The 12,367-nt window shown below is 37.5% G+C and overlaps 1 protein-coding gene across 1 annotated transcript in view; it reads right to left on the bottom strand.

Moving 5' to 3' along the window:
• The window catches only part of LOC128652068 (aquaporin-2-like), a 35,689-nt gene that overhangs the window by 3,375 nt on the left and 19,947 nt on the right, over nucleotides 1–12,367 (bottom strand). Inside the window, 2 exon segments of the mRNA XM_053705018.1 lie at nucleotides 5,448–5,528; nucleotides 8,269–8,433. Of these exon segments, the coding sequence (XP_053560993.1) occupies nucleotides 5,448–5,528; nucleotides 8,269–8,433 (246 nt within the window).

The raw sequence follows: 12,367 nt of genomic DNA, 5'->3' as shown, positions 1-12,367 counted from the left end.
TGTCCATTGAAAACCTGTCCTGGACACTAAAAACCTCCTTAAATAGGTGCAACAGCGACTCTACTTTTTAAGGAGGCTGAAGAGAGTTCATCTGTCTGCCCAAATCCTGGTCAATTTTTATTGCTGCACCATTGAGAGCATCCTTATCGACTGCACCTTGGTTTGATACAGTAACAGTACCAACCTTGACCGGAAAGCCATGCAACCATTGTTAAAAAAACGCCCAGTACATCATTGGTGTTCAACTACCCTCGATTGAGGACCTTCAGTACAGGTGATGCCTGCGAAGGGTGCGCTGTATCATTGGAGACCCCTTCTGTCTCCTTCATTAGAGACCCCTTCTGTCCCAGCTATGCTAATTTTATTATATATTATTATTACCTCCACCCCCTCTTTTTCATTTCTTCCCCCCAATTTTTTTTCCTCTTTCCCCCCCCTTCTACTGACCATCCCATTTCTTATTTTAAGCTATCTCATATTATAATTGCTGCACATTGCTTACACTTATTTAACTTGCACTACCAATTTAACTGTGCTCACTACTAGGATTGCACTATGCACCTATTTGTACCACACTGACAATTTGTATAACACTGACACATTATTTTTTCCCACTTTATATTCTTCATACAACTGAGTTGTTGTTCACTATTCTGATTGCACCATGCACTTAATTGTACTATGCTGAAAAATGATGGCCAGCTAACTAGGACCCTCAGTGTGTAAATGACTGTTTTTGCCATATCCCACTTATATTGCACATATTTTATGTATTTTAAATTTTTTAATCAATATTTACATATACAATATACTATTTTCTAAATATCAATAATACATATGTAATAAGTCTTTTATCCTATATTTACCATTGTACTAGCATTTGCACCTAATACTATTTATTTGTAATGTCTGGATTAGATGTTTTTAATTACATTTCATTGCCCTTCTTTTTTACTTCTGCAATGACAATAAAATAAATCTTATCTTATCTATTAATTAACTTCTATTGTTTCTAGTAAAAAACAACTTTGCAATATACCTGTATTTTCATTATTCAGTTTGCCCTTTAATTTTATTATGAAAATTAAGAGTCTTTCAATTCCCAGAATTGGAAATGCACGTGGAAAGGATTTAGAGGTAAACCTCTGTTAAACACCTGCCCCTAATAGGCATACGCATGACTGGAAGTGCAGAGCACAGCTATTGGCTGCACACTCTAGAGACCTATTTATAACTGTCCCTAATTGGCCACAGCAGTGACGGTAACCTAAGTTACAACATGGCAGTTCCCTTTGGTTTATAGGCACTAAAACTTTACACTTATTTTGTCAATATTTAAACAGATAATGAAACTTCAAAAACACATCTACATGTTATTCTCAGACTAATCTTTTCTTTGAATGCTTCATTCTCTCTAGCATTTATTTATGCCTAGATTACGAGTGGTGCGCTAACTGTAGCGCAAGTGCAATATGTTTTTTTTTACTGCCTTGAGTGTGTTTTGAACCTGAAATTGTTAACACAGGATTAGTGGACTATCTCCTTAGCTATCTAGTTGAATGTTTTATAAGTTCTTTACTAGTTTCACAATTTAATCACATACAGAGTCACAAAATTAGTGACACAGGTTACATGTGTTTATAGATAAACTCTGTATTAATCACTTTCACTATGCCTTTGTTTTCCCTTAAACTTTGTACTGTGACATTTCATTCTGAGCTCTGTAACTTTACTATAATAATAAAAATAATGCAATTACTTTGAAGTTCAATTTAGCAACAATCAGATTAGATTAGTTATGATTCGAATCAGCCAATGAGAGCTGCTTAAATCATATTGGCTGATTTGAACAGCCAATAGGATTTTAGCAGCTCTAATTCCTATTGGCCAATAGGAATGCAAGGGACCCCATCTTGAATTGCGTACCTTGCATTGAAGATTCAGTGTACGGCGGCGACCGTATGAAGAGGATGCTCCGTGCCAGATGTCTTCAGGATGGACCCCTCTGCGCCACCGGGATCAAAATAGAAGATGCCGTCTGGATTAAGATTGAAGAGGCCGTCTAGATGAAGACTTCTCACCGCTTGGATGAGGACTTCGCCGTCTGGATGACGATTGAAGAGGCCGCATGGATGAAGACTTCTCGCTGCTTGGATGAGGACTTCGCCGCCAGGATGAAGATTGAAGAGGCCGTCTGGATGAAGACTTCTCACCGCCTGGATGAAGATCGTTCACGTGGGACTTCAAAAACTGTAAGTGGATCTTCGGGGGTTAGCGATAGTTTTTTTTAAAGGTTTTTTGGGTGATTTTTTTTTGGTTTGGGCTTGTAAAAGAGCTAAATGCCCTTTTAAGGGCAATGCACATCCAAATGCACTTTTCAGGGCAATGGGTAGCTTAGTTTTTTTTTAGAGTTAGGTTTTTTATTTTGGGGGTTGGTTGGGTGGTGGGTTTTACTGTTGGGGGGGTCTTTGTATTTTTTTTTACAGGTAAAAGAGCTGTTTAACTTAGGGCAATGCCATAAAAAAAGCCCTTTTAAGGGCCATTGGTAGTTTATTGTAGGCTAGGGGCTTTTTTTTATTTTGGGTGGGCTTTTTTATTTTGATAGGGCTATTAGATTAGGTGTAATTCTTCTTTATTTTGGATAATTTCATTTGTAATTTTTCGTAATTTAGAGTTAGTTATTTTTTGTAATTTAGTCTTTTTTATTTTTTGTATTTAGATACTTTGTAATGTTCGGATTTTTTTCATGTGTAGTTTAGTTTTATTTAATTGGTAGTTAGTTTAATTTTAGTTTAATAATTATATTAGTTTAATTGTTAGTTTAAACTTATTTTTTTTAATTTGACAGGTAAGTTTTAATTTAATTTAAGATAGGGAAATTGTAATTTAAGTTAGGGGGCGTTAGGTTTAGGGGTTACTAGTTTTATTTAGTTTATTATGATGTGGGGGCTTTCAGTTTAGGGGTTAATAGTTTACTTTAGTATATTTTGCTGTGGGGGCTTGCGGTTCAGGGGTTAATAGGTTTATTATAGTGGCGGCGGTGTAGGGCATAATAACTTTAGTATAGTGTGGGCGATGTGGGTGGATGGCAGATTATTTTTTAAATTATATTTAAATAGTGTTTGCGATGCGGGAGGACAGCGATTTAGGGGTTAATATGTTTATTATAGTGGTGACGATGTCGGGGAGTGGCGGAAGAGGGGTTAATGTTTTTTAAGTGGCAGCAATATCGGGAGCGGCAGATTAGGGGTTAAGTTCAATATAGTACTTGCGATGCGGGAGGGCCTCAGTTTAGGGGTTAATAGGTAGTTTATAGGTGTTTAGTGTACTTTGTTGCAGTTTAGTTATGAGTTTCATGTTACAAATTTGTAGTGTAAAACTCATAACTTCTGCTTTTAGATGGAGGTACAGATCTTGTTGTTTTAGGCTGTAACGCAGCTTTTTTAGCCTCACAGCAAAACTCCTAATGGCAGCGCTATGGAAGTCCCATGAAAAAGCGTAATTTTTAAGAGTGTGGTATTGACGTTGCGTTACAGGCTAAAAGGCTTGCGGTACAGCTATAACGACAAGACTTGTAATGGCTGCGGTGCTGTTTTAACACTAAAAATGCCATATTTTCAGCGTTAAATGACGAACGCTCAACTCGTAATCTTGCTGAATGTGAACTGTCCCCTGCAGCTTTTGAATTCCATTATTTTTTTTATTTACCTTTTATAATGATACCATGTATAGAAGAGGGATATTGGTCTATTGCAGATGCAGGTGATAATATGTGTTAACTAGGGATGCACATTCTGATCTTTCATGAGGATCCAAATGCAGAAGTAAGCAGCGGCTTATGCCCTTTGGATGTTTTCGAATCCGGATTGATTCCTGTAAAAGATTCCGACACTAAGATCTCTGCAAATCCAGATATCTTTTACAAGAATCAATCTGGCTATGAATATTTTTGAAGGGCATGAGCCGCTGTTAACTTCCGCATTCAGAGCCTCAAGAAAGATCTGAATGCGCATCCCTCGTGTTAACGGACATGCTTTCTGTGCAGGGGCGGAATTACCATCTACATGAAGTGTCACCAGGGCCCAAGTGCTGGAGGGGTCAAAGCAGCCAATCTATACATAGACATGTGCAGAATGTGTACAATCCTATTGGCAGGGAGATTTGTATTGTGCAGTTTGCAGATCTATCTGTCTATTTATTATATATCTATCCTCAAAATAATTATACAGATCAGCAAGTGTATTATTACTATTGCTTACTACTGAGTTACCTTTGTGGGGAGCGCAAAATAATTTTGCACCAGGGCCCTCTGTTGAGTAGATCTGCTACTGTTTCTGTGCAGAGTACATTTACTAGATTTGTTTGTACTGTAACCATGCACAACATCAATGTTACGTTGGCTTCTCTTTCTCAAATATCTACATTTTCTGTTTTAGGGCAAGATTATTACCATTAAAAGACTTTAGGGGTTTGGACTAAAAAAACAACAACCTCAAATATACTTAAATTGAATAATACGTATACAATCACCATAACTTCCAAAGCTTATGTAAACTTCAGTTTCATACTCTATAACATATATCTTCATGACAAATTTCATGTAGTTATGAACAATTAATAATATAGTCATATTTAAACTATATATATTTTTTTCACAACTAAATAACTCAAAACATACTTAAAGGGACATAAAACCCAAATTTTTTTCTTTCATGATTTAGAAAGAGAATGCAGTTTTAAACATCTTTCTAATTTACTTATATTATCTAATTTGTTTTATTATCTTGATATTCTTTGCTGAAAAGCATATCTAGATATGCTCAGTAGCTGCTGATTGGTTGCTGCACATAGAAGCCTCGTGTGATTGGCTCACCATGTGCATTGCTTTTTCTTCAACTAAGGATATCTAAAAAAATAAGCAAAATAAGTAATAGAAGTAAATTGTAATGTAATGTTTATATTCTCTATCTGAATCATGAAAGAAAGATTTTGGGTTTAGTAGCCCTTTAACCAAATTCATTAGCATTTTCAGGGGTTTCAGTAACATGCAAGATAATTTGTGGACCAATCGAAAAGTTTTAAGCATGAGTATTTAACAAAATATGCTCATTTCAATTTAACCTGTGCCAGTACAGTTGACTTGTAATAGTGACTTATTTGTTATAATAATTTAGTGTATCAACAGTACAAAGTGAGGTGAGTGTTAGTATTTACTGTAGGATTAAACACACTGTTTATTCACTACAATTTATGTAAAATATTACTGCCAATTACTATTATTACACAACTTGAGGTTAATTAATAGTTAGTACAAGTTCTAACCAGCTAGCATGAAGAAACAATCAAATTTAATTTCCAACCATTATAACTGTAAATATGTCTAACAGTACAATATGTCTCTAAAGAAAAATAAAGCACTACATCATATTATTAAAATAAGATCTTACCCAATGGTCATTGAAATTCCCTGTCACAACTGCAGGTGCAAATGATCTTGCTGGGTTCATTGAACAACCAGTGTAGTTTATCTAAAAATAAATGGAGACTTTTATATGTATGTTAATGTTCAATAGAGTCAAAAGAATAAAAAGAGATAATTAACACAGGCCCTAAAATAGAAACTGAATATTTAATAATCATAATAAACTATGTAATGTTGGTGTTTTTATGTATATATATATACAATACGCTCTCCGTATTCAGCATTGCACCAGCAGCTCACAAGAGCTGCTGGTGCAACGCCGCCCCCTGCAGACTCGCAGCCAATCGGCCGCTAACAATCGGCCGCCCCAGTGTCTTAGACCTTGAAGGCCGCCTCTAATTTGAAAGCATTTTGACCGTTTTTCACCACTAGAGGGCATTAGTTCATGTATTTCATATAGATAACATTAAGCTCAGGCACGTGAAGCTTCTAGGAATCAGCACTGATTGGCTAAAAATGCAAGTCTGTCAAAAGAACTGAAATAAGAGGGCAGTTTGCAGAGGCATATATACAAGGTAATCACAGAGGTAAAAAGAATATTATTACAACTGTGTTGGATATGCAAAACTGGGGAATGGGTAATAAAGGGATTATCTACCTTTTTAAACAACAAAAATTCTGGTGTTTACTGTCCCCTTAAAGGCTGAGCATGTAGGTAGATCAGTGAAATGTTGCTCCCACTACCTCTTGATTACATAGCTTTTTTATAGGAAAAACTGCAGGCAAAATCAGCTTTTTCAAATGATTGTCCCATTTCTCAAGCTAAAGACCATTCATGGGTAGTTTCATCTCCCTGCTGCCTTAAATTGAAGCTGCCCTGGTCTATACACTGTGCCAAATGGCCAGCAAATCTATGTATTTTTAATAATTGTATTAAAAGGACTTAATTTGTCATGGGTTCAAATTTTTTTAAAAATGACTACACAATAAGGTGTTTCACAATGACTAAACATATGCAAAGAAGGGATGGGGTGGGGTATTGTGTGGGCAGGTGATGAGTGGGATATATATACATATGCACACACAACACTCAGAAAACCTGGCACTTGCCAGCAGATTCACAGTAATGTTTAAAAGCAAAACTGGTGGAAGTCAGTTACATTTGGCACCAAAGGATCAAGCCCAGGACCACGTCAAAGTTTCCCCCTTCCTGGGACCCTAAACCAGCACCCACACAATGCATACTTTCAAGCAAACCAACTGGGAACCCCCCAGGTGACACAGGCTTTAGTAATTTCCCCTATGTAAATACAAAACACAAGAATGGACCGCACTCACAGACTGGACTGGGTGCACATCCTAAGCCACTGTAAACGCCACAGCCCTGAACACAGTCAGACAGCTGCACAGTTCCTATCAACCCAGGCAGTTAACCCCTGAGCAGCCTGTGTGACAGACCCACAGGGAAGCATTACAAACATTATCAACACAACACACAGAAAACCTGGCACTCGCCAGCAGATTCACAGTAATGTTTAAAAGCAAAACAAGGGAAAGACAGTTACATTTGGTGCTAAAGGATCATGCCCAGTACCACGTTGAGGTCTCCCTCCTTCCTGGGACCCTAAACCAGCACCCACACAATGCATACTTCAAACAAACCAACTGGGAACCTCCCAGGGTGACACAGACTTTTGTAATCTCCCCTATGTAAATACAAAACACAGGAATGGACCGCACTCACAGACTGGACCGGGTACACATCCTAAGCCACTGTAAACTCCACAGCCCTAAACCCTGTCAGAAAGCTGCACAGTTCCCAGGGCCAGCAACCTAGACAGTTAACCTCTGAGCAGCCTGGGTGACAGGCCCTCAGGGTAGCATTAAAAACATCAACACAACACACAGAAAACCTGGTACTTGCAAGCAGATTCACAGTAATGTTTAAAAACAAAACTGGGGGAAGACAGTTACATTTGGCGCCAAAGATCAAGCCCAGGACCATGTCAAGGTCTCCCCCTTCCTGGCACACTAAACCAGCACCCACACAATGCATAATTTCAAACAAACCAACTGAGAACCTCCAAGGGTGACACAGGCTTTTGTAATCTCAACTATGTAAATACAAAACACAGGAATGGACCACACTCACAGACTGGACCGGGTACAAATCCTAAGCCATTGTAAACTCCTCAGCCCTGAACACTGTCAGACAGCTTCACAGTTCCCAGCAACCCAGGCAGTTAGCCCCTGAGCAGCCTGGGTGACAGGGAAGCATTACAAACCAAAAAGTGTCACAAAACAAATAACAAATACATTTTACAGTTACACTCATAATAACATAATCTAAGAAACAATTATTTTAAAAAAAGATATGAGATCTCAGGTGTTAGAAAATAAAAGGAAAACAAGGGGCTTTAACATAGAGATACATACCTATACATGCCTAAATATGTACAGTATATGTATGTGTATATGTGTATATATGTGTTTACATATGTATTTATATGTGTATATATGTATTTACAGACATATATACACATAAACACATAAATTCATATGTATACATATACACACATATACAGTATATAAGTGCATTGGAGCCCCTTACTTCTGTTGCCATTAACAATAGAACATGAGCGTTAAATAGCAATCCACTTCTAATATGGCCAACATACATTAGAACAGTTACATCAGACAGGAAAAATATAAGGAAAAGTTAAAAGGAAAAGTGGAGATAGAAGTGAGTAAAGAGAGAACAAAAAAAAAAAAAAAAAGATTAATGAAACTTCCAACAGAAACAAACTGATAAGAACACATTTTAATGTTGCTAACCAGATACATACACCAACTAGATGCCCAAAAACCACAGAAAGACCAATAGACAGAGCTGGAGAACCAATATTGTCAGTTCTTCGGTCATCAGTAGAGGCAAAAATGCATAAGACCAACTGGAGAGTCAAAAAAAGCTCTACAGTGAGAGCTGTTGCAGGGGTTGTGTTATTAAAAACCTAGAAAAGAAAAGAAACATACTGTTGGCTGATTAATGTACAAATACAAACATTAGGGTCCGATTCTCTAAATCTCTCTGGTCTGGCTAGATTATCAGTACTACAAGATCTCTCAGTTTTAAAAAGGCAAAGTTTAGCTTGAGAGTTCTTTATCTAACTAGCAGAGTTTTGGCTGCAAAGGAGAGGCACAATATATATTAATATACATAGTAACATAGTAACATAGTAGATGAGATTGAAAAAATATTTCAAACTATACAAATATAATATGCTTATAAATAAACTCCAGTTGATCTTAAATTAATCCCATTAAAAAAGGTGACCAATGTAACACAAGCAATCATATCCGTGAATTCTATTTCTAGCTAGAAATGTAAATAAACCATTTTAAATGGATCTGTGGTATTGGCATTTACTACCTCCTTAGGTAATGAGTTCCACAATTGTATTGCTCTTACAGAGAAAACATTTTTACGTTGCAGGAGATTAAATCTCCTTTCCTCTAGCCTTAAATTGTGACCTCTTGTCGCAAACAATTTTCTTGGAATAAACAGAGCTTCTGCCATTTCTATAGATGGCCTCGGAACACACCTGAGCTTTAACTAAAGGGATTTGGTCAGTCTCCCTTAAATTTAAGAAATACAACAAGGGGGTTTGGTTAAGCACACCTTACAAAAACATATTGTGGGAGTGCTGCCAAAATGACCAAAGTAAATACAAGACAAATAACAATCCCCTTGTATTGCTTAAAAAAACTATAGCTCAGCGTGCTAAGGCACTGTTGCAGAGATCTGTGGCAACCTGAGGGTAGCAGGTTTGATCCCAGCAAGGTCCGCTTAGCCTTTCATCCTTCTGAGGTTGGTAAAATGAGTACCTTAGAGTTGGGTAATAACAACACCTGTTATCTGCACCATGAGTTGGTTAAGTCTTACAGAACTACTAAATTATTGCCGATTTTCACACAAACTTAAAAATGTTGACCATAGCAGATAAATAGTTTTGTACCTAGCTAAATAACAAAGGTTTATAAATAAACACACAGCCACAAAATTACAGCATTTAAAAAAAATAAGGTTCAGTACATAAATTTGTACCGATTTTCCATAAACATTTAGCTTCAAAATAATATAACGGTTATGTTGCCCCCTCCTGAATGTAATGGATGTTTATTGATGACTAGAAATCAGAAGTATTTTATATCACTAAAGCTACGTTACATAAGGGCACTAAAATGATTTATGATCATCTGAGCTCAATATAAACAACTAGTCCTAAAGCCCGTGTACACGGGCCAATTTTTTAGGTACCGCGGTTCTCTCTCTCTCTCTCTCCCCCCCTCCCCCCCTCTGTTTTTAACCCTTTAAGGACACAACTTTCAGTTTGCTCAATTGTTTTATGACGGAGAAATTCCGTCATATGTCCTTAAGAGGTTAAATGCAAATGATTCTCTATATTTACCTAAAACAATAACAATTCTCTTTCTGATTTCAATACTGTACTATATTTCTGAGGGTACTATGCATACAAATGTAATAAAATTATATAAAACTACCTTTAGGTTGCCAGTAAAAGCTATATTATGGCATGTAAATATTGCCTAAATGGCATATGACATTAATGTATACTCTTGGGGATAGATTTATCAAGCAGAGGATGCTGCAATCTACCCCTCCCGTAGTTTCAAGTTCCTCTGAAACTGAAGTTAAGAAGCAGTTAAGTCCGCTGCTCCTTAACTCGTTCACCAGCACTGAGGTGGCGGACTGCAATCATCCCAATCAGATACAATAAGGATGATTGACACCCTCTGCTAGCTGCCGATAAGCTGTGAATGTGCAGGGGGCAGCATTGCACAAGCATTTGACAAGAAATGCTTGTGCAATGATAAATTACGACAGCGTATGTTGTCAGCATTTATCGATCTGCGGCAGACATGATTCTCTACAGCGGATCATGTCCACCTGCACAATGATAAAATTGCCCCAGAGTCCCATCCAATCTCCTTTCTGACCCATTTTACAGATGCACATATACAGGTATTCTGAGGCTAAACCTTTTCCCGTCCCAAGCCGTTTGGATAAAGGGTTTTGTACCTGAGGTGTACTACAGAGCTTACTCTGGATTGACATTAGGGTGGGCTATAAAAATGTAAAATATTTTGTAATGCATCACTTAACTTTCTTGATTTTCAAATTCATGTTGTTGGTGTTAACTTTGCACGTGACATATTGCCATCCAGTAATTAATCTCATGTTTAAAGGTTCTGCTAGACAGAATGATATATACAAAGCAAACATAAGCCTAAGGGGCCTAGTTATCAAGCCGTCAACCTCAAATACGCTTGAATTCCGCAGCGTATTCGTGGCGAGGCTGATTCGCCTTAGTTATCAAAGGCTAGAGACCGGCAAAAGTAGAATTTTGTGACGTAAACTTCGATCCGCCGGACTCAGTCCGACACAGATCGATTCTTACGTCACTCCAGATGTTCCGCACACAATCTGACTACTTTTGCTAGTTATCAAAAAACTAGCAGGTACGCTCAGCACTTTTCCGGCCCAGCGTACCTGGTTTTCAAACCGCCACCCTGGAGGCGGCGTATCCCATAGGAATCAATGGGAGTCTGACCATAGCGAAAGTACAAGTTCGCTGCTGCCAGACATCCCATTGATTCCTATGGGAGCTGTCTACACCTAACACCCTAACATGTACCCCGAGTCTAAACACCACTAATCTGTCCCCCCCTACAGCGCCGCAACTAAATAAAGTTATTAACCCCTAAACCGCCGCTCCCGGAGCCCACCGCAAGCTACTCTATACATATTAACCCCTAAACCGCCGCTCCCGGAGCCCACCGCAACCTATATTAAATTTATTAACCCCTAATCTGCCCCACCTACACCGTCGCCACCTATAATACATTTATTAACCCCTATCCTGCCCCCACTACACCGCCGCCACTGTAATAAAATTATTAACCCCTAAACCTAAGTCTAACACTAACCCTAACACCCCCCTAACTTAAATATTAATTAAATAAATCTAAATAATATTTCTATTATGAACTAAATTAATCCTATTTAAAACTAAATACTTACCTGTAAAATAAACCCTAATATAGCTACAATATAAATAATAATTATATTGTAGCTATCTTAGGATTTATTTTTATTTTACAGGTAACTTTGTATTTATTTTAGCTAGTTAGAATAGTTATTAAATAGTTATTAACTATTTAATAACTACCTAGCTAAAATAAATACAAAATTACCTGTAAAATAAATCCTAACCTAAGTTACAATTAAACCTAACACTACACTATCATTAAATTAATTAAATAAATTACCTACAAATAACTACAATTAAATACAATTACATAAACTAACTAAAGTACAAAAAATAAAAAAAGCTAAGTTACAAAAAATAAAAAAAAAGGTTACAAACATTTTAAAAATATTACAACAATTTTAAGCTACTTACACCTAATCTAAGCCCCCTAATAAAATAACAAACCCCCCCAAAATAAAAAAATGCCCTACCCTATTCTAAAATAAAAAAGTTCAAAGCTCTTTTACCTTACCAGCCCTTAAAAGGGCCATTTGTGGGGCATGCCCCAAAGAATTCAGCTCTTTTGCCTGTAAAAGAAAAATACAACCCCCCCCAACATTAAAACTCACCACCCACATACCCCTAATCTAACCCAAACCCCCCTTAAAATAACCTAACACTAATCCCCTGAAGATCATCCTACCTTGAGTCGTCTTCACCGAGCAGCGATGGAACCGAAGAGGAGACCCGGAGCGGCAGAAGTTATCCTCCAAGCGGCGCTGAAGAAATCTTCCACAGTCCGCTGCTCATCGCCCCATACTTGGTGCGCGGCTTTTTGACAGCTTTATTTGATAACTTAGGCGAAATTTTTCAGGTCCGCGGCGGCGATGTG

This window comes from Bombina bombina, chromosome 3 (assembly GCF_027579735.1).
Source record: "Bombina bombina isolate aBomBom1 chromosome 3, aBomBom1.pri, whole genome shotgun sequence".
Taxonomy (NCBI): Eukaryota; Metazoa; Chordata; class Amphibia; order Anura; family Bombinatoridae; genus Bombina; species Bombina bombina.
The sequence above is the reverse complement of the archived record's forward strand: the minus strand, read 5'-3'. Positions and strand labels throughout refer to the sequence as shown.